General features: G+C 38.5%; 1 protein-coding gene across 3 annotated transcripts in view; it reads right to left on the bottom strand.

Moving 5' to 3' along the window:
- Positions 1–24,195, bottom strand: part of diaph3 (diaphanous-related formin 3) — a 155,956-nt gene that overhangs the window by 27,343 nt on the left and 104,418 nt on the right. For 2 of the 3 annotated variants that reach the window (XM_014999113.2, XM_088004224.1), the window contains one exon: positions 23,967–24,029. The exons of the other annotated variant lie outside the window; for it this stretch is intronic. In XM_014999113.2, the coding sequence (XP_014854599.2) occupies positions 23,967–24,029 (63 nt within the window). The remainder of the gene's footprint in view (positions 1–23,966; positions 24,030–24,195) is intronic. 3 annotated transcript variants of the gene reach the window in all.

Below are 24,195 nucleotides of genomic sequence, written 5' to 3'. Positions count from 1 at the left end.
TTTTCAGCGTTTGGTAGCGATGAGTCCTTTGCGACAATATCTAAAAAGGTAAATTATTTTCAGTGGCATAGTAATACCAATGATATGCAAGGGAGTTATGCACTTTATAATTATCAACACTTAATCAAAAGAGTGATACAGGGAAATAATAAGGCGATTTCCTGTGCCTTTTAGTCCAAAATTCACAGAATATGCTTTTAATTTAATTTTCTGTTGTGTCTTAAATTACTAGAAATCAAAAGAAACTTTGTATTTTTTTATTCTTTATTAAATCTAAGGCTAAAAACTGAGAAGCTTGTTTTAATATCTTAGATACATTATTTCCTTTTGGAACATAAAAGAGAAGTTCCTGGTACATGTTTGACAAATGTAGCAATATTTCATTTTTTGACATTATTCTGAGTGTATTTAATGAATCCCTTTGAGAGATTGTTATCCCTTCAGTTTTACTCAGTCTGTGCATACTAACTGTGGTGGGAAGATGATTATAAGTTAACATCTGCTGATCATGTTATGTTAAATGCTTGTGAACTCTCACAAGCATCATTTTCTTTCGGTGAGACTGTTTCCCATGTTTTGGATCCCTTATCCTTGGTATAAAACCCACGTGTTGACTCTACCTGGGAGAGCTTTTCATTCAGAACTTCTTCATTCTTGATTGTCTTACAAGCTCTCAATATTGTGCACAATGTACAAATAAACCTGATTGAGTGATTTCATCTAACAGTGCTGGGAAATTAATTTTTACACAACATTAACATAAATCGCATGTTTGGAAAAAAAGAAGAAAATCAGTACATTTAAATGAAAGTTCTACCGCAGCTATTATTTCTTGTCTGAAACCCTTCTAAATTGTAATGGATGGCTTTTCCTGAGTTTAAAAGGAAAACCAATCAGCAGATGATGTAATTATTTGAAATACCAATGTGTATCAGTGCGCATAAGTGTGAATCAAATGACCAAAGAAAACACATACCTGCATGCAAATGACACATTCTCATGCTTCAAAACAAAATCAAAGATACATAGGAAGTCACAATTAGATGGAGAGTGCTTACTTATTGAAATGTTGAAAAACAATAAACTTGAAGCAGCTAAGGCAATGCATTAGCTGAAAGTACAGCAAAGTGCACAATCAACCTTGGGAGAATCAGAATTTTAGAAGACATATAAGAAGTCTAATGGGGGGGAGCAAAAGGAGGCAGTAGCCAATGAATCTGCTTTTAGATAACATTCCTTACTTGCAGCTGAGTAAATATCAAATGGAAAAAAAATGTGCATAGTCCACATGAGCAAAAGGTATCCTAAGTGTTTGTGCAGGAAATTGTTCTCCTATCCTGATGCTTCTAAATTAATATTTGCATTACAAAATTTTATTTTAAAAATGAATTAAATGTTGGGTCTCGAAGTGAAGTAGGATTTGTGTCCAAGAGATTTCCGAATTAGACTCCTAAGTAAACAATTGACATATTGTTTATATAGAGAGTTGAAACCAGAAGTTTACATACACTGAATAAATAGACAAACATCATTTTTTGCTCACTCTCTGAAGTGAAATTAGACCAAATGTCGGTCTTATGTCAGTCAGAATTACCAAAATTATTTCTGTTTACTAATTGCCACAATGAGAGAAATATTATTTTACAGATGTATCTATTAATGTTAGTGATCATCAGTTTGGCCCCAATGACCATTACATTTAAGATGGAAAAGAGGGTGCTTGTACGCCTGGGAACACAATCCCAACTGTGAAGCATCAAAGTTTCCCCATCATATTGTGGGACTTCTTAGGTGCAGGAGGAGCCAATACTGACCCACACCAGTTCTGTCAGGAATGAATGAACCAGAACTCCAGCAAACTATTGGGAGAAACTTGTGGAAGGAAACCCAGAATGTTTGATAAAAGTCAGAATTCAAAGGCTATGCTACCAAAAACTAAGGAAATATATGTAAACTTCTGATTTTGAAGACACTAATAAGTACATGTCTGCCTCTCACTCTCTTATTATTTTGGCATTTAGAAATCATTTTAGCTTACCTAAAACAAGATAAGTTTCTGATTTAATTTTAGACAGTGAGGGGGAAAAAAAAAGGTGCATCTTTTATTAGGTGTATGTACATTTCTAATTTTAACTGTATGATAAACTGTTGCATCTACTAAAATTCAAATGTAAATAGGAAAATATATTGTATACTGAGGAGTTTAGAAAGTGACTCAAAATGTCAATGCACTACCATAACAAACAAAAACAAACAAAGGGCATGTGTAGCCTGAGGAAAGTTTTCTTGGCTACAAATGTAGTGCTGCAAAGAAGGCAAGTCCCGTTCAATCCTAAATGTTACTACTTTTAAAAATGGCTCTGCAGTAGGCATTACCAAATCACAGCACAACTATGAAAAAAATTGAAATGAAGGAGAAATCCAAAAATGTCCCATGGTAGATAGTCAAGAATTTGTATGTTGTACATAGGCAAGCTGAGGCGCGTAACTGGGAGTAAATGAAATTAATCAATGAGAAAATTGGATCCACCCAGTCTCCCAGAATTACTAAATAAAACTGTTTAATATGTCAAAAAATGTTAAGTTTATTTTTCTTCAGAGAAAATATACAATCCAAATTAGCAATATTCTTTGCTCATACTGTCTGTGGTTAGTCATCTGTACACTAGCAAAGAAAAAAAAAAAAAAAAACACATTTGACAGTTTATCCCTGGTTTGTGTCAGTCTTTTTAATATTCCTATGCAAACTTTACTTCAGCTGAAAAAGACCAAAAGACCCCTGGTCCTTAGCTGGTTTTCTTCAACCTAATAAATCAGCTCTCACCATGCAAACACATTCTGAATAAATGTGCAATTAACCAAGAAGTCTACATCATAAATTAACACCAGGGTAGAAATTAGGAAGGATGAAAAAAAAAATTAAATCACAATCTATAAAGGATATTTAATGAAATGACAGATAATTAGGGGTGGCATAAAGGTGGCTCCGTCTTGCAAATCCTCAAATAATCAACAGCCGATTTGCCATGCGTCACTGGCAGCATGTTTACGTGACCAGAAGGACTGCACGTACACACTAGCATGAGCAAAAACAAAGGTCATCCGTGAAATCTGATTTTCAGGGCGGTTAAAATTCAGACGTGCTCATTCAACTTGACGCATTGTATGCTTTAAAATTAGGCACGCTCGTACTGCTCAGCAGGTACAATTTTGGAATGAAGTCATTGTTTGGCAACAAAGGACGGTGAAAAGGTGCTTTGTCTAATAATACTTTCACTTGTTCCTTATGAGTAAAGACATTCAAAAAGATAGAGAAATCAGTCGTGACCCTAAACTGATTGGCTAAACACCTAACCATTTTTATAGGCCATTGACAACAGATTATGATTTAAACTTATTTTCTTTCAGTCAAGAAGCTTGTTTCTGATCGGAAATTACATAGATCTGCCACAAAATTTTTTATTAAAAACTTATATTAAACAAATCTGCCAGTGGTATGACTTATTCTTGGCTTAAATTTAAATGTGACAACACTGTATTATTTAAATTGTTAATTTTAATTTTCAACACGTATTTACTAACTACAGTTAATAACACGCACAAGTGTTACATCTGCTCTCATGCTCAAGTACAACAATTATAATGTATAATAGCAAGGCCTGTGTTACAATGTTGCCACATATTCTTTTTTTTTTTTTTTGCCTTTTCATGATTATCACCTTGGATATGCTTTTATCAAGTTTTAATAAATAAGCATTTCGAAAAAAATACTGCATAAGAAAGCACAAAAGGGACAGCTTGTGTCTAATACAACGATGACAAATTTCAGTAGTAAAATGAATGAAAACGAAGCAAAGCCCGAGTTTATTTTACCTTTAAAGAAATCGAATTTATTCAAATTCAAAATACTAGACCAGTAAAGGACAAAACAATGAAGAGGTTCAACAGATTCTCTCTATAAACTTTAGATTGATATCATTTGCCCATATATAAATAAACAAAGATCAATTAGCAAAACTTGCATTGTAACAAGTTGTGATAAAGGTACCTAAAAATAGATGTTAAATAAACATTGTTTGCTCACAATAAAATATTGTAGTTGCTTGCATCCCACAAGAACACACTGGACAACCACAATAATTTCAAGAGAAATATTGGTATAACTTATCTTTCTTTTTCCATGATTTAAAAACTAGTTTGCAAGGTTCATTCACAAACCAAACAAGTGCGCTAATGTATTTGATAATGTAAACTGGCGTTGGTCTGGTCCGTTTCTTTCAGTCCCACGGATCTTAGCTTTTCCAACTTGGTGAACAAGTCATTTCGGGGTGTTGGTAGATGAGTAGACAGGGAATGATTGAAAAGTGAAGCTGCTTACCCGTGGCCCTACTTGACTTTGACAGGGACAAAGCAGCAGTCTGCTGCGCCTGTCACTGACATTTGTTATAAATCACTGCCAATTTCATCATTCAAAACCGACAGAGGGGGAAGGCGTGACAAAGAAGAAAGAAATAGACACCTGTCTCCCAATGCTGTTTATTCCATTAGTCCTCACTTTGAGCTCAGCTCTGACACCCTTCCCCCCCGCTTTCATTGTAGTCTATTCTACACAACACTATTAGGAAAGATGTGCAGACCCATACACTCTAGACAGTTTGACTCAGAGGAGCTAGGCTGTAACTTGTCTCAAAAAACCAATTGATACAAAGTACAAAAAAAAAAAAAAAAAAAATATATATATATATATATATATATATATATATATATATATATATATATATATATATATATATATATATATATATAGAGCTGACTGTATAGCTCAGTGGGTAAGACACCAGTCTACCACCTGGGAGACCGGGGTTCGAATCCAGGTTGGGGCAAGTTACAACAGTGCAATTGAGCTATGCAGTGTGGGTCCCTAGGCAAGACCCTTGGAGCTATATAGCCTACCTCATACAATGAGAGACACTGATAAGCATGACATGCCGGCTCAGACGTCGCCCGGCCAAACAAGGTCTGCGTCAGGTGCTGGGGAACCAGAGCACCTTGATGAAAAATGGGCTACTGGAACAAGACGGAAATGGGCGAGAGACGAAAACATGGATCTGTTGGAATGCTACTACTCAAGTAACCCTAGTCAGAGGGGTTACATGCAAAGACTGAGGGTGGAATGGTTACTTCGACACCCACAGTCTACAATGACTGCCAAACAACTAGTAGCTCAGTGCTCCAACATCCGCAAACGGCAACTGCTATCACAACTTGAGATTGACGAGGTACAACACAAATGCTACGGCATAAGGGAGGAGCCCAAAGGTAAGGTCAGGGGGGAGTTAACTACTCCCCACCCCGAGACTGGGTATGCAGCCCCAGTAATGAACGAACTATCAAAGAGGAGCCAAACACCAACTCCTTGTAGACCACACAGTCGCCCGAGACTGCAAAACCCGACACACCAACCTGTGCACCGCTTGGATTGATTACAAGAAAGCCTATGACTCAATGCCACACACCTGGATCATTGAATGCTTAGAGATGTACAACATCAATAGGACTCTAAGAGCCTTCATTGCAAACTCGATGGGGCTGTGGAAAACCACCCTTGAAGCCAACTGCAAACCGCTTGCACAAGTGTCCATCAAATGTGGCATATACCAAGGAGATGCTCTGTCCCCACTGCTGTTCTGCATAGGCCTGAACCCCCTCAGCCAAATCATCAACAAGACTGGCTACGGATACCGACTTAAGAATGGGGCCACAATCAGTCACCTCCTCTACATGGATGACATCAAGCTGTACGCCAAGAGCGAGCGAGACATTGACTCACTGATCCACACCACCAGGATCTACAGCACTGACATTGGGATGTCATTCGGACTAGAGAAGTGTGGCCGGATGGTTACAAAGAGAGGGAAGGTCGTCCGCACAGAAGGGGTCTCACTCCCAGAGGGAACGATAGCAGACATAGAGCACAGCTACAAGTACCTGGGAATACCACAAGCAAATGGCAACCTCGATGAGGTCACAAGGAAAGGAGCCACAGCCAAATACCTCCAACGAATAAGGCAAGTCCTGAGAAGCCAGCTCAATGGCAAGAACAAGATCCGTGCAATAAACAGCTATGCCTTACCAGTAATCAGATACCCTGCCGGAATAATTAGCTGGCCAATGGAAGAGATGAAGGCCACGGATGTTAAGACTCGGAAGCTACTAACCATGCATGGAGGGTTCCACCCCAAATCCAGCACCCTGAGACTGTACACGAGCCGTAAGGAAGGAGGCAGAGGACTAGTGAGTGTGAGAGCCACTGTCCAGGATGAAACATCTAAGATCCATAAATACATCAAGGACAAAGCCTCAACGGACGAGGTGCTCAGCGAATGTCTCAGGCAATGGGGAACAGAGGACGAGGTGCTGGAGGAACCATCATGGGAAGACAAGCCCCTACATGGGATGTACCACCGACAAATAACTGAAGTGGCTGATATCAGGAAATCCTACCAATGGCTGGAGAAAGCTGGACTCAAGGACAGCACGGAGGCCCTCATCCTGGCCGCCCAGGAACAGGCCCTAAACACCAGAGCAATAGAAGCTCAGATCTACCACACCAGACAAGACCCAAGGTGTAGGTTGTGCAAGGAGGCCTCTGAGACAGTCCAGCACATAACAGCAGGGTGCAAGATGCTGGCAGGGAAAGCGTACATGGAACGACATAACCAAGTGGCGGGCATAGTGTACAGGAACATCTGTGCAGAATATGGACTGGAAGCCCCGAGGTCAAAATGGGGGACACCCCCAAAGGTGGTGGAGAATGACCGAGCTAAGATCCTGTGGGACTTCCAGATCCAGACAGACAAGATGGTAATGTCGAACCAACCGGACATTGTGGTGGTGGATAAAGAACAGAGGAAAGCCGTTGTGGTGGATGTAGCAATACCAAGTGACCACAACATCAGGAAAAAGGAGCATGAGAAACTGGAGAAATACCAGGGCCTCAGAGAGGAACTGGAGAAGGCCTGGAAGGTGAAGACCACAGTGGTGCCTGTGGTCATCGGGGCCCTCGGGGCAGTCACCCCCAAACTGGAGCAGTGGCTCAAACAGATCCCAGGAACAACATCAGACATCTCAGTCCAGAAATGTGCAGTTCTAGGCACAGCCAAGATACTGCGCAGAACCCTCAAGCTCCCAGGCCTCTGGTAGAGGACCCGAGCTCAGAGGATGAAAGAGACCACCCACGGAGGGTGAGAGGGGAATTTTTTTTTTATATATATATATATATATATATATATATATATATATATATATATGTTTGCTTTGCCTCTTGTGGCATCAAGCAGTTGGCAGACTTACATTTTATCTGGTCAGATTTTAGTTATCTGTCTCTAGGAATCAATTTGGCCACAACATAGAGAATGAAAGCGGCATTTTCTGGTATTTGGGCCGTCTGATCCTTTGATCCTCGGAAGTTAAGATTAAGGGGAGGGAAGTGTATTTCTGCCAAATGAAACCAGTAGTGTATCAAGACTTGTATGTTTTGTTTTGTGTACAAGTCGGTGTGCAGAAAAATTACTGTAATTTTCTGACAATGTACTTTTACAATGTACAATTAGTGCTTTGTTTAGGAGTTCTCCAAGTAATAAGCCAGTCCTTTAACTATGTCAAAATAACCATGACATGTCAGGTATTAGTATTAGTTTCTCTTCATTTTTTTTTTTTAGAAATAGCAATCACTGTTCTTGCAACAATATTGGTTGTAACATTTTTGCAACTGTGAGTTGATAGACATCCTGTGTTGTATTCTTTTTTTTAGGCATCAGGTTATTAAATAAACTTCCAGCAGAATAATCACAAAGGAATGTGTCTTACTAGCTGTTGACATCTACTCCGTTCACTACATCTGAATTTATATAATTTTTAATACAAAAGAGATTATTTTGCTTGAAGTCCTGTCTAATTTTGGCAAACGCTTATGTCTAAGCATTTTCAACTTTTTTCAATTGCTTTTGCACAAAACAAAACACCTCCAAGAAGAATTGCATGTAAAGTAACACAATCAATTTTTTTGTTTGTTTGTTTTTTTTAGAATTGGATGATCTTTGGTTAAAATTACACAAATCATTTCCCTTACTGGAAAAGAAAATATCCACTTTGTGTGTTTTTATGTGTCTTTTTTTCTCAGGAAGTACAGCTATAAAAACCATCTGAAACTAAGAAGAGAGCAAAGTTTAGTTGGTTTGTATTTATTGTTTGTTAGTGTTTAAATCTTCAAAGAGAATCATTTAAGCCTATTAAAGTGGATGTCAACTTCTTTACCCTCTTTCATCTCTGTGCGAATGCTTCAGTCTTGGGAACTGGGACAAAACATAATGAGTGACATCAAATGAGAAGAAAGACTCCATAAGTAAGATCCAAACCAGTCAGCTGCAGAGCCAGAGTGACCTGTCAATGCGTGATGTTGTATTTGCACATGAAAAGCACAGCGGTTTAACGTTAAGTGTTTCATTTTTGATTCCACTACACAGAAAGCAGAGGATCAAAGATTTTCCACTGTCCCTCATCTATTTTCGTGCTCATCATTTTCTCCTTCTAACACCTGAGATGCATAATCACCCATTAAAAGGAAGATAAGTGCTACATTTTGTCATCCATGTCCTAGTAAGGCGATTTTTTAGAATATGCCACCGCTGAGTGACTGACGTGTTGGAGGGCAAGTCATTACGGTAATTAAATGGAAAATGACAACACCCCCCCTCCACAAAAAAAAAAATAGTTATTATATATTAATTTTGGAAGAAACAGTCCTTTCTTATGGTACTTCATATTTTTCACAAGCCTCGACAGACAGACAACTCTTTGCATGTTTTACGAAATAATATGGGATCTTTTTTTTTTTTTTTTTTTTAGTTCTGCCTTTCTCTCATATGTGGGAGAGTCACATAATCACTCAGCTCCCTGGTACATCATTTCTTCTCCGCTGGAGCCCAAACACCTTCCTTCGTCTAGTTCAGACTCAAATTGCTGTACGGACTGATAGATGGTTCTCTGGCAGTCTGTGTCGTCTCTCTAAAATCGCCCTTTGTGGGTAAGTCTCATTCATTAACCCTCTCACACTTCTGAGCCAGAGGTAGAGGGCCAGTCTTACGCTCTGCCTGGTACTACAAGAACAGCAAAGGCCGACTTTATCCAGGGCCCGCTACAGCTGTGTCAGTGTATACTTGTGTGTTTCGAAAGGACAAATACGGGTTATTTTCTTAAGGCTTCTAGAAGTAGTGTCACACAAAACATAAAGCTGAAAAGCTGAGCTTGCTTCCAAGGATTTTCTAAATACCGTGTCTCTTAGTCTGTGTTCCTGAAAGATGTTTTTTTTTTTTGTTTTTTTTACGTCCTATCCCTTTAAACAGTGTACATGCAGTCTAGTAATGAATGCAGATCAACCTAATTTTTCCAAGGTCAGCACAAGCAGTGCAAAAATAAAAATAAAAATCTATATTTTACTTAATCATCATATTTATTTAGTAATCATTGCATAAATTTCAAAGAGCATGTTGAATTGGTTTTAAAAGCAGGTTCTAATGGTCATGTTAGATAAATCTAGTGAATACTATGTTTTTTACTGGCTTCACAGCAAAGAAAAAAAAATTGAGATTGACTGTTTAGAAAAACCTAAGAAATGTACAATTATTTTTAAGAATCGACTGTTGAAAGTTTTGCACAGACAAACTCATAACCTGGTCAAACTGCTGTGCGATGTATTTTAGTTAAGTATGGACATTAACTTCTTTAAGTCAGTGATGATCATGCATCGCCCATTCAGTTATCTGAATCAGAACTACAATGCAATGTAATCTCCAGTTATGACAGATTGCAACAGAGTTTTAATCATGTCAAATATCTGTGGCATGAGTGTCGCCTGTCAGAGATCACATCTATCATGCACAAATGTCCCATTGCAACTGAATTATTATACACCATTTCAACAATTACTCAAAAAAAGGATGATTTAATATGAAGTAATACCTTGCAGACACTATATGCACTAATGAAAGTCAATTTACTGGAAAAAAAAGACTAATTAGAAAACACAAAGACAGGAGCTACTACTGCAGTTGTAATCCTTACCAATCCTCACATTTTATTCAATGTTTTAATTTTAAATGTTGTCAAGTGGGCTTAGTGAGGATGAAGTGAGACAAGGATAAATAACAAGCAAATATGTGCAAAAATAGAGAAAATGCTGCCTTCACATGAACATAAAATGTAGGACTATAAAAATCTCTTTCTTCAGGAAAGGTAAATCTCCATATTACATGGAACGCTGTGGAGGTGTAGAAGAGGACCAGGTTTCAACATGCAAATTCAGGACATCTGCAAAACATTATTATTACACATTGCCATTTCTACTGATCATGTAGTTCCAAATGTATATTAATAATGTATTTATTATTTTGAGGCTTTGCAATGTAAACATATCGACTTCCAGTTAGCTTATTCCCTCGGAACTTTTTCAGCACGTCACTGCCCGTTACCTTAACCCGACATCATTGAAGTTCTAAACATGACAAGGTAAATAAAAACCCAGCATGCTCAACCTGTGCTCCCTCTGTCCTTCAGGACATCAAAAAAGAGAGGTCAGAGCCAGGCCTTTAGAGAGGACCTCTGCTCGTCCTCCAGCACCAGGCAGCCTACACAGGGCACACACACAAATCCTCTTCAAACAGCAAGCAGGAAAGAGCCTGCTTGAAATTCCTGACAGCAGTGACTAAACCACTCTTAGCAGCCTGGCTCAGCAACCAGTCAGCAACCGTGGAAACAACAGCTAATAGGAGAAAACCGCAAGAGTCCTGCTTAATGGATGGTAGCTACTCCATACATGTGATGGGGTGCAGTGTTGATATTTGTTTTATAGTTTCACTTAAAACACATGCACATAAACTATAAGAGTTATTCTAATCCAGTGTCAAGACAATGCACAGCCTGTATGACTGTGCTTGTAAGCAGTAAGAAAGAAGGGGGTATTTTGACTTCTCATCCAAAAGTCATCTTTTTTTGTTTTTACCAAGTACTAAGCCATGCAGAGTCACTTAACATACGATGGAGAGATTCCCCAGCATTTGTCTCAGACATGTACTTGACATGTAAACTGTTATCCACACTTTCGTTCACCTCACAGGAAATTAATTAAATAGGTTCAAATAACTGTGCCTTCAGTACTGAGTTTACTTAGAAAACATATGGAGGTATTTCAGATCTGATAGCTATGCCAATGAGCTGGATGTCAGGTGAAGTAGAACTGGTTCACACTGGTTCTGTTCACATCAGTAAAAAGCTGTCAGAAAATTCAGCGGAAAAGAGTTAATATCTACAAAGGCAATGTTAGGTTGCCATTTATGTTTTGCTTCATGAGAAGGATTGGCACTAATTGCCATCAAAGATTGAACCAAAGGTCCTTGAGTTTCTATGGATGGATAATTTACCTAAACTCATACTACAAGGGAAATATTTAAAGGTGCTAAAACGGTTGTTTCCTCTGCAGGAGAGTGAAATGCATAGTAAACTCATATTAAAGGGGAATTCAACTGACATGTAGATACATGCCAGTTTAGTATTGATTCAAATGTGTAGTAAAAATGAGCAGAGTAGTATTTAGTAAATTTTCTGAGTTTTAAAAATAACAATAATACAAACACAGGATTAGCGCCTTTGCGATCAAAGAGATTTTACCTTAAACTCAGAGTCCAGAGCCCAAAATTAGTTAGAAAAAATGTCTGGAACATGACAAGCTCTACTTCAGCAGGTATGTGGAACATGCAACTCATAGTAAAATTGAATTATTCATATGATCAGTTAATTATTTATGATTTTTCATCAGTTTGTCAATCAAAAGGAAAAGGGGAAAATTTCTTATCTAACATTATCGGTGGGGTACCATCAGACACCAGAGACCATATCCAGTATAGTTTAAACTTTAAAAATGAACAAGTAATGTATTTGTATCCCCTTGTCCATAATAATTCAGTAATGCATGACATTCTGGGCTTTTCTTTTCTGACAACATTCTCAAACTACAACAAATTTATTTTGGTTAAAAGAGAAAAAATAAACTAATGGACTCTCAGAGATGTAAAGTATAAAAAATGCAAGATAAAATCCTAATAAATTATATTTTTAACCTTTATTCTTTCTCTGTAGTTGACAAAGCAAATAAATATGCTATTCAATTTCATCAAGTCGTCTTTGAAAGATGAAGGTCAGAGTATAATTACACTGTCATCTTTTAACTATAATGTTAATATTCCAGAATATTTTAGTTTGTATTTGCTCTGCGAGAGACTAGATAGAATGCGTGTCCGGGGTATATGAACTAAATCACAAAGCTTTATGACCTACAGGAGTAAGGAGAACAAAGTTTCTCTTGCACAATTTATATGCAAAATCAAAATGTAAAATTAAACTGCAATAAAAGTCTTAACTTTTGACTTATGATTTGGAATTCAAGAGGCTGAGGTTACAAAAATGAATAAACATTTAAACCCTGATTAACCATGCATCATGTGGTATGTGAAGGGATTGCATTGAAAAATTGACAATGCATCCAAATAAGATGCAAGTGCGTGTTTTCGTTTGTATCATTGCAGAAAAACTCAATGACTTTGGCGTGGCAGCATTTAGAAGCTGTCCGTGTGTGTGGAGCAGTCCCAGACAAAGGAAAGGGGAAACTCAAAGTGAGAATAATGAGGCACACAAAAGACTAAAGCTAATGCAGTAAAATATGTCAACACCCCTGCTCCACATGTTTTGCTTTTACCAGAAAATTAAGGGAAACAAGCAATATTCTGTTCAATTGTGAATTTATATCAAAGCAAAAGCTAAAAATAATTTGGTCTGGTTGGAGATGATGGTCCTGCTTATTTAATAGAATGAGTGTGTGTGTGTGTGTGCCACCGTGCTTTGAGAAACACAAAACTAACTGTAAAGTGCATTTATAGTCTCTTTTCTTTCCCGTTGACTCTGCAATTACCATTCAAACCAGCCACACTAATTATCTCCCCATTTAGAAAAAATAAATCAAGTGTTTAGTATGAGACTAAACAAATCAAGTTTAGTCTCATACATAAAGGAGTGAAAAGCAAAACAATTACATCCACTGGATATAATTTTGATTTTATTATATGCATTCACATTTGTTAAATACTTTCAAAAGAGCCATTATAAAACCCCAAAGCATCCTGGAGCATCACTAGACTTTGCTGATAAAACTTTTGAAACGGTTTTTGTTCCATTTTTAACTAGTTTTCTTCCTATAGGGTTCCTATTAGATTAATTAAAGACAACAATATTGCAAATCTTGACAACTTTTTTTTCATCTGGAGCACTGAATGAAAAATAATAAATTTGAAGTTGGAAGAGAATAATAAAGCATCAGAAACAATGTTTTCAAAGCAATGCCACCAAACATGTTAAACTCAGAAACGTCTGAAATCACTCAGCTGAATGCTACAGCTCTTCAATGTCAACACTAATTACTTAAACCTCAAACAGTACAAATGGGTCGAACTGTTATTTATGAACAAAGTCATTCCATTTATTCCCCTTTATTTTCCAAAACGGTTTTTCCAAGGTTTCTTTTCAACCTTCAGCCAGTCAATATAAAATACACCTAATTGCTTCACAGAATATATAAAAGCCATTTTGCTAAGTTCTATTGTTAAATCTAGAAAATCTTTACATCACCGTCACACGATGTCTCAAAAACAGAAATGTGGAGACAGAGAAAAATACCAGCCTGCAAAGCAATAACTTTCTAAAGTAATCTTTCTACCCATGCCCTTTACATGTCAGCAGCAAGTTCCTTTTCCTTTGCTTCTCTGTCCAGTACCTGCTTTATTGTGATGCTAAGCAGTAGGTTTTGACATTCAGAAGGGCCCTGCCAAAGGACAGACCAGTGGATGCAGTACAGAAGAGAAAGCCTTAATGGGTTCAACTGGAATGGAAAGCATGTGCTAGTCTCCACAGGCTGCAGGAGAGAGAAATGTCAAGTATGGCTATTACAGAAAAGGCAGCAGCTCACCTGAATGAAAAACAGTCTCACACCATGCACATCCACAAGCTACAACTCCACACATTAATGTCCTGACAGATAAATTAACCCATTCACACCCAGGTGCTACTGACTAAATAATGTCACATACATATTAGCAGGTACACAAAAACAAGGCAACCCTTGTTACAAGCAGATTGAACAATCTAACTAAAACACATTTAAACAAAGTAAAAGCATCAAAAACATTCCAAAACACTGTGGATTGAACAAGGTGTTTTTTTAGAGCTGTGAAAAGGTATTTGCCCTATTTTAGATTTTATCCGTTTGTTACTCTCTTAAATTTCAAAGACAAAGACAACAAGGGCAAAAAGAAAAAAAAATACAAAATCTGTCTTCTAGGTGTGAAAATCCATCTGGCCTTAAGTGTAAAATGGAATTGCTTCTTTGTTAAGTTGTGAATTAACTATGGCTAAACACAATTATCTGAAGGCTGAGTTCAACTTGACACCAATACCTAATTACGACCTGATCTACAGAATCTGCGATAAAACCAGACTAACAACAAGACGTCAGCTAATACATCCAAACAAACAAAAATACATAATCATTCAATCTAAAAACATTTGAGAACAGATGAGCAACACGAGATGTGTTTCCAGTGCAAGAATCTTTTCAGAAATTATCTGGGATTGTGCTTCTCCCCGCTGCTTTACAATGCAGGAACCAAGGCGGAAAAAAAAAAAAAAAAAAAAACTGCACAGGAATGTGTTCAGAAAACAGCCTTTGTAGGAAGGATTTTTTTGGGATGGACTTTGAACTAGAGGTGGTGGTTTGTAAAGCGCCGATGTCAAACATTTCTCCCTGCTGAATATGCCCAGACTGACAACCTTTCCAGGGTGTACTGTGAAAATGCATCGATCTCCCGTGACCCCGCAAGGACAATTGAGTATAGACAATAGAAGGATGCATGAATAGCTCCAGAATTTTATTTCAGTCTTCTCCCAGTTTTTACTTCTCCGTAACTATCCTAGTGAAAATATCCAATTAAAGCATGCATTTCCTCTTTCTGAGTTTCTACCGAGATGGAGGAAGAGTAACGACCTCACCAATGTCTGTTAAAGAGACCAGTAAAGTTAGAATATTTTATGTCCAGAGATGCAGATAAAAGCAATCGCAAATGCCCAGGATTTTTGATCGCTCACAGATTTTAAGTTTGAATAAAGCCGACGCACTTCTGCAGCTGCTTCAGCATGTGAATGCAGTTATAGTTCCTATGAGACAACTCATTGGCTCCAGTTAAGAAAAATCTGTGGATCATCACAAACCTTTTCTCAAGTAAAACCTTTTTAATCTTGTTTCAGAGCTTAAAAGCTATGAAATGATTATAAACATCTTTTTTTGGAAGTTTTAAAGGGGCATTATTGGTAAAATCTACTTTTCTGAGCTTTACATCATGTTACGCCCTCATCAAAAGCATGCCTGGAGTGTTGTCTTGATTCTTCCGTGCATGGTTCAGAAGTCCTTTAGTCTCCCATTGTATCGTTTTCAACGATGCAACAAGAATCTGATAGACGGATCACAATGGCTGTAAAGACCACATGAATGAAGAACAGGTCTATTCTCCCAGTTAGTGAGATCCTTCAGTCACCATCCTGACAAGACATGCCACCACCACAAAGGACACAGACTGTTTCTTCACTGTATTAAATGATTTAAAGCTTTTTTGGATAAGGCTGAAAATAATATGACTATTTTACATTACTTTGATTTAAAGGTAAAACTTAGATGGTGCAAAAACTGTAATATAAAGAGTTCAGATATCAGCAGAAATCTCAGAGCATTGCTTCAGAGGATCACTTCAACTTGTTTTGCTAATTTGCACCCCTGAGGAATCTAATCAAAGCTAGTGCCAGACTAATGAAGCTCTTTAGCCCAGAGGCCAGAAGCGCATACATGGCCCTGTCCTTCAAGGCTCAGTGTGTGCGTGTGTGTGTGCGCGTGAGTGTGTGTATGAGTGCACAAGTACCAGTCTGTGCATGTAGCTGAACACAGTCAAATGTGTGAACGAGGGAGCGCATGGACATAAAAGGGGTGGCATCGCTGCAAATCAGGAAAGCCAAAACCGCACTCTCTGAGAGAATCCTGCATCAAACAGATCTTGCTGCCTAAGGGCTGGCCTCCTCGTTCTGTCGGCGTTCAATTTCCCGTTGCTGCACTAAGAGCTTCTGCCCCAGTGAAGAGACACTCGGCTGTTGGAGTGGCAGCAGAAATGACTGCCAGAGAGAGCGACGCAGAGATGAGGCAGTTTGGAAGAACGTGATTATCAGCACAGTCTGAAGTGGTCCAGGGAATCAACTGCAGACGGAGCCTTGATATCTGTTTCTACTTCTGTGTGAAAATGGCGCACTAGACACAGCTCGCTAAATAAATTATTGAGGGAAGGTAAATCCAATTTTCAATCACACTTTACCTTTTCTTTATTTTTTTTTTTAAATTACCCTTGATGAAATTGTGCCTGTGCTTTTATTCTTTTAAGTTACAACAGTTGAGTAGAAACAATCATATCACATGAAAACAGAAAAACGTGTATTTCTGCCAAGGTCCACATTTTAACCATTTAAGACTGCAGTCTGAAGAACAATAACAGAGAACTGGTTTTCTCAGAATCCAAACAAATAAAAGAAATGTTGTATTTGATAGAAAAAAAAATGTTTACTTAGCATTTCACAATCTTACCAAAGGTCTGACCAGAGACCTGCCAGCTCCCCTTAGAGTGAGCCAAGATGTAAAGGTATGATAATGCTCTCTTCCCGCCCAAAACAACATAAGTTCATATAATTATCTCCCTCGTTACTTCTCTCCCTGACGGCTATGTGACATAGCTGCTGGCACTAGCAAATGTGGGAGGACCAGAAATGTGTGTGTGGCTGGAGCGATAAGACTGCTGTAAAATTTAATTAGCACAAAGCCATGGTGAAAATGACTTCATTTCTCACTGCATTATTAACTAGAGCACTGCATAAGAGCCTAGTCTCAATCAGTGTAAATAACAGGTTTCTGTGAAAGAGGAATACAGAAAGCGAGAGAGAGAAAGGAAGGAAAAAAAAAAAATCTGAATCGTGGAAAACTTCTAAAAAAATATAGGTGATAAAAAGTTGGACACAAAACAGATGTGTGATTTAACATAATAAATCGCCTTCTCTTTTCTGGATGTCATCATGCGGCACATGGTTTTATCATTGCATTTAGAAAATAAGAAAGAATGTGAGGGGATATCAGAAGAGTGCTGAATAGAAATCCCACATTAGCAGCTTCACCTGCGACTCGGGGCCTGAGCTGGTGTGAATGGACTGATTAGGGTCCTTGGCTCAACATGCTGAACACCACTTTCTATTTCACGACTCACAGCCCTTATTACAGCCAGGCTTCTTCATAATCCAGCTAAAAGTGGATATCTGAGGAGCCTGATCGGCTTAGGACTCCGGCTAAAAACGCAGGACGTACAGCACAGAGAGAGGGACCAGAGTGCTGAGGTGTTTGCCATCGTCTTTTTTTTTTACTTTTTTTTTTTTTAAGTGTGGTGAATGGATGGTGATTTCTGCACGCATGTGTGTCAGCTCTGCTCTCCTTTACACTAAACTCTTCATCAAGTCAACGGAATATGAGAATATATAGCATACTAATTCACTTTCTCATTTTCTACCATTGTGAAAGCTGAACAATTAACTCAGGTAGCACATACAAAGGGTTATGCTGACATGATTATTGTTAACACAACTTCATGTTGGCAGAAAGGTTCCATATATGCATAAAAAAAACACTTCTGAAAGTTAGAGACAAATTGCACATCAGCCAAGCAAGTAAAAAGAGATTTTTCGATACACGCGTCCTTGATTTTAAAAGCAGAAAAAGAGGCAAACACCATTACGGCCACGTCGAGAATGATGTGGGAAATAGAAAACCATAATCCAAATCGCACACGGCATATGGTGTCCTTTCAGATACACTATATATATTTACCAATTTAGCTGTTGTAAATTTAAAGGTACGAGAGGAGGGCCTGTGTGTGTGGATGGTGGTAGATTACTTAACATAAATCCACAGAGCCGACAGACCAGACTGTAGTATAATGTCCCATGTCCAAATGTATCTGCGTCACCATGCAGCAAGAGAGTTCACATCAAAACCAAAATAAAAAAGTTAGACAAATCTTTCAGTTTTGCTTTTTTACAGCCTTCAATTATTATTCCATAAGTCACACAGCACAGGCTAGATCTAATTACACAAGCCACTTTGTTAAGGTGCCCTCTTGCTCCATCTGTTCACTGTGTGTGTGCACAGGCTCAAACCAGCACACACCAACTGTAGCCTTTCAAATGGACAGACAGAGACAAAGGCGTGTCAAAGTACATGTGGCCATCTGCATGTACCTTTGAGTACAAGGGAAATTAAACATCTAAAGCAGCATTCAACAGTGCTGATTCTGAGACTCGGAGTGGCCAGATGACTCTTTACATGAGTACAGAGAGGCGGACACGTGTCCGAGGCAAAAACGCAGATATTGCTTTGACCCGGAAATCAGCGTTTGACATTCTCTCCTCACAGGTTTAAAAATAGAGATGTTTCAATTAGGGGGAAGCAATGTGAACGTAAGATTTTACCGTTTGTTGCAATAATAATAAAAGTGATGATAAAAAGTGTTTAAAAATCCACTGCTCTGGTTTTTGGTGATTGATTATGAGGCTGTCACTAGAGTAAAAATCATACAATCACAAATACTGTTGTAAAAACTATAAAAAATCTACAACACAGAACTTTCAGAATATTAACCAGAATGTTTTTTTCCATCATAAAAAACATTTTATGATAATAATAAGTAATAATAGTCCACATCTTGTTCAGATCAGCAGGTCATAAAAGTAAAAGGATATTTTTTTCTTGATTAGGCTGTTTTGGTAATAAGCATGAAATGTGGCAAAAAAACCCAAAAAAAAAACAAAACACGTTTTCCTACTCTCATTTTGATGTGTAATAACACATCAACAAGCAACATATACTTCATATAATTTAATAATAAAAAAAACAATAAGGTTTAAGGACATGATTCACAAATAGGGATAATCTTGAAATTCCTTCCATTTTGATTAGATTCAAAACTAATTTCTGTATCAAACAACTTGCAGCACATTTTTCCCCATTCTTATGCATCATAGTCCTTTCAGCTCTGTGTCACATTTAAATCCTGTCAGAAGATGGACTGCCTTAGGCAAACAACACTACAGAATATACAACTTGATCACCAGGAAAGTCAGGGGGTCACAGCATTATTTAAGATGCTGGAAAATTCATCATGAGTTTTGTAGATGTCGGGCTCCACACACATGCAACGCTGTTGCAAAATTTACAAAACTGCTACTTGAATATGGCAGCAATGACACAAAAGGAGAATTACTCAATCTCACGCAACACTATGCGAACGCTCTGTCTGCATCGGTGCAGACAGAGCGTTCGCGATTCTTTTTTATCGGTAAAAGAATCGCTGATCTTAAGATTCCAAAATGTCTGAAACTTGAACATGAATTGATGGTTTGACCTATACTGTCTGGCTAGGTCAGCCAAAATAGCCAACAACTTTGGGACACTTACACAGCATTTAAATTATACATTTAATTTTGTAAAAATAAATAAATAAATAAATAAATACATTTAAAAAGATAAAAAACAAAAAACACCTTAAAAAGATACTAAAAAAGAAAACAAAAACAACAACAACAAAAAAACAAAACAAAGGCAGTGAGATTGTGCAAAAACAATGCACCTCATCATGAAATAATTAAAAATCTAATTCCAGGACACTTATCCCAGAACACCAAACCATTCAAACTGGAAGCACATCAAAAGTGACATATACTTCAAAGATGCTACAGAACTTAATGTTCTACAAATCCCCACTCATTTGCTTACGATTATAACAGTGGAGCATCCATTATGCCATACACTCACATAGCCAACAAGGTGAAAAACAGAGCTTTTTTAAAAACAAACCCAAACAAACAAATAAAAAAACGCATACAGGAAGCCAGCAATCAGTTTTGATCACAAAAAGGCTGATCGTGCATCTACTTTAACCACGGCTTAAATAGCTATTTTCTATGAATATATGCAAAAGTTAAAACATTTATGTGAGAAAGTGAACACTGATAACAGAAGTTGCTTGGCAATAATCTGTCACTGTAATGAAAAGCGCACATGCAGCATGTGATGTGTGAATGATATATTGTGACTAAATGCAGATAAATCAGCAGCTTCTCCAGTTACACTTTTGAAACCATGATGTCTTGCATCAATTGAAATAGATCAATGTAGGAAAGAGTCTCTGCTCCTCCTTTTTTTTTTTTTTTTTGTTTCGAGCTCACTGAAACGATTTAATAACCCCGCTCCTTTTCTGCTTATGTCATGTCTGGGGGAAAGTAGCAAGGCAAGGGAGCCGATGAAGTGAAGACGAGGCAAAGTCAAAAAGTAAAGACTAGACTTGGGAACTTTGGAGGAAAGCTATCTTATGTAATAGACAATGATATGGAGAGACAAGGATGTGAAAGAAGAATGAAAAAGCGCAAACACATTCTTCAGGATACAGTTAGCCCACAGTGGATTCCACATATCACAGTCTATAAGAGGCCAAATCAAATAGGAAAGAATCTAACAGCATTCCTCTGGAGCTTCGGCATCTCACTTCTAGTGTTTCACATGTGAAAGAGAACACACAGAGCTGCAAAGAAACAAATTCCCTTTACTTAATTCTACTTTTTATGACTTTCAGTTCAACTTCACATTCCTTCCAGATTCATCCTAATAATGTTCTGCAGCACATCTCCTTCCCAGAAATTTTAGACTGCAGGCTGAGTCTAAAATTACTCTTATTATTCCATTTTTTAAGTATTATTTGCATCTACACCAAAGCCATTTAGTCCTCCATCAAATACAAACCTGAGAAAACCAAAGCGGTGACGTTGTATATGACATAAATTCAGTAAAAAGGGTTATAAAGTTGACTCTGCAGATATATTGTGAGAAAAAAAAATGACAAAAACTAAAGGTTTGCTTTTATGCTAACGATCTTTCAGCTGCAAGTAGGGAAAAATAACTCGTCTATCTGGTGACAGGATTCACGGCCTTTGTGAAGTGACCTTTACATCAACTTCAAGCTCTAGTTCAGAGTCAGACCACATACAATAATTGTTAGGTCAGGTGTCACTAAAGACATTTAAGGTAATTGCGCTTAAGCAAAGAAGTGTACCTGACCTTACTCATCATAAAAGATCAGTCTAGGGCAAAATTATTACAGCCAGCACATGTTCTTAGCGGTCCTCCGACTTCCTCTGTTTAAAGAGTCGTGGAAGCTCTTCCTCTCTGTCAAACACAACAGGGTGTGTAGTTGTTTGATTCCCTCCCACATGTACACGCTTTCATGCAGCTTGGGAAACAGAAAGGTTGTGACAGGACATTCCAGGTGGGGACTGAAGAGATGTTTTCAAAAGGAGACAGTTAAAAACCGTCGCCTTCTTTATAGATTCAATAAAGGATCTTACACCTGTGTGGCAAACCACCATCGATCCATCATTCTGTGGAGCCCGATCCAATTTAGAGAGCTCAGGAGCCGCAGAGCCCCACAGCCTTATCCTAAACCAGGCCACAGCCAGCCCAAAGCCTGCTTACCTTCATCCCCTAAAGTCAGCAGGTGTGTCCGTGCGCCTTTATGGCCGTTTGTGTTTGTATATGTGTGCTTACGAAGACAGCAAGCCCAGCCAAAAAACACCTTTGCTGCTGGCTCAAGTCAAAGTGAGCTGAGCTGCTGTAAGGGTGGGTCTGGCGACGAGACAAGAGAAAAGAAAGAGGCTGAGAGAGAAACTGAGGAACAGAAGACAAGCCAGGCCAGAGATTACAATAACTTATTAAAAAAAAAACAATAAATTATTTTAATGTTGTAAAGAGTGGCCTTTTGTAATCCTTTAGTTACTTAACCAAATCTTCCCCTTCATTCATGGCCATATCTTCTGATTTAGATGTTCACTCCTTAATTCTCCTCCCTGCTTCCCTGGAGTGCAGCAAAAGCCAATGCTCTTTTATTAAAGGGTATTTAAAACATCTAGGCTGGGTGGTATGAAAGTGAAAAAAAACCTGCGCCTCTGACTAAACGTCATGACTTCCCAAATAAACAAAGAGGGTCATACGGCTTTCACTCACTCCGGCAGCTAAACCCAGGGCAATTAAGGCCTGAATCTCTGTAGGAGTAGAGGAGAGAGAAAGGAAACGGGGTGATGGAGGGGGTCCGGGGCGAGGCAGCAGCAGCGGAGAGGCTCCATACCAATAACAGGCAATTATGTATGGGTAGGGCCATTGCCTGGCCATGAGAGTATAGAAGAAGACAGCAGGGATATGGGATGGTAGGGAAATGAGGAGGAGTGTTATTTAGGAGGCAGATGGCAGAGAGGGGGAAATTAAGATGAATGGGCACTGAGAGGGCTGAGCTGGTGCTGGGGCTGGGCAGAGAAAAGTAATTAGCTGTGGTTGCTTTGGGAGGCTGGCAGTGAGTATGATGCCTGCAGTGACAAGCAAAAGCCTTGAGCTTTATTAGACAACAAGGATGTGTCTGAAGCTGCCAGCAGGGGGCAGTTGGGTCAGCAACCTTTTAGTACCTTCTTACCTTGCCACCACACCATGGGGTCTTCTCACAGCATGGACTCTGAACAGGGGCTCCGTTTTTAGTAGGCACTGTATTTTTTACTCTAATCTCCTCTTAATAAAACATATTTCTAGCTCGTTCCCTGTTACAGTCCCTCTCTCACTTGCGCACACATCCTCGCAAGACCAAGTCCAGTCTGTTTCGCCCACACAACTGCACAATCTCACCCTTAAAATCTGGCCTTCTGCATCTTCCTCACACCATCTCTACTGTTACAGCTCCATCTATCCGTCACTTTCCTCCCACCCCACATATATCCTTCCCCTGTGTCCCTTTCCAATCTAATTTCAGATATACTCTAGCAGAACAACAGAGCAACACCCTTTATCACACCCATCAATGATGTGGGCGGATTGTGCGCAAATAATTTTATTCATTCGTGCTTACGCCAAGCCCACTGGGATTCCAATTACAACTAATAAGATGTAATAAGAGTAACAAGATCATTCTTTAAATACCTTAGTGGATGATCCCTTTAGAAAAGAAGTCTGAAAAAACACATGAAACAATATCTGTTCACAACTATGATTATTATACAGGGAGTTCATGGAAAGTAATTATATATACATCCAAGATGGACGCTCAGACACTCACTTAGAAATGAAGCCTCTAAATATGAGAGTATGATTTTAGCTATGCTTTCTCTCCTGAATAGTTTCCACCTAATTTATGTCACAATCTTTCTTCGGTTTTGAAAACAAAGCTGTACAGAAGTCAGCACACACACACACACACACGCACACACCCCGACACACACACACACAAAAGAAATTCAAGACAAAAAAATATTCAATTTAAATAACGCCAAAGATTAAATGTGCATTCAAAGACCAAACAATTTACTCAAAGCACCACGTTCAAGAGAAAGTTCAGAGCAGCCCACACACGACTCTCAATGCCACCACTCTCTCTCTCTCAGTTTGCACGCTCCACCAACTCACTCAGGCCGATTTTCTTTCAAATGCTTGAAAGATGTACGCAAGGTAAAAGAAAAAAAAAAAAAAAGAAAGACGTGAAGCACAAGATAAGCAGGGCATATCTACAGCAGGACAAATTTGCAATGTGACACATGCAAAACTTGCTTAAATGCAGATTCGCAATGGCAGATGAAGAAAGCTGAGAATGCTCAGAGCTTTGAAAGTGTTCTTTTGACAATTGTTTTTTTTTTTTTTTTTTTACCATAGTTAACGGGTCTGAGAACCTGGCGGAAGGAGCTGGGGCTGACCGTCTGCTGGTAGTTATCTGTAGGGAGGGCAGTGGACAAATAATGGACTAAGCACACAGCATAGCACAACAGTTTTTTTTTTTTTTTTTTTTTTTTTGCAACAAACCCGGTGGTAAAAGACACATTCCACAGCTCAACATTAGAATGTTTGCTCACAAGAAAAGCAACGTCTCAGGGTTCATC

The sequence above is a fragment of the Poecilia mexicana genome, unplaced genomic scaffold, assembly GCF_051168715.1.
Source record: "Poecilia mexicana isolate PSO_F unplaced genomic scaffold, ASM5116871v1 scaffold_3, whole genome shotgun sequence".
Classification (NCBI taxonomy): Eukaryota; Metazoa; Chordata; class Actinopteri; order Cyprinodontiformes; family Poeciliidae; genus Poecilia; species Poecilia mexicana.
The sequence above is the reverse complement of the archived record's forward strand: the minus strand, read 5'-3'. Positions and strand labels throughout refer to the sequence as shown.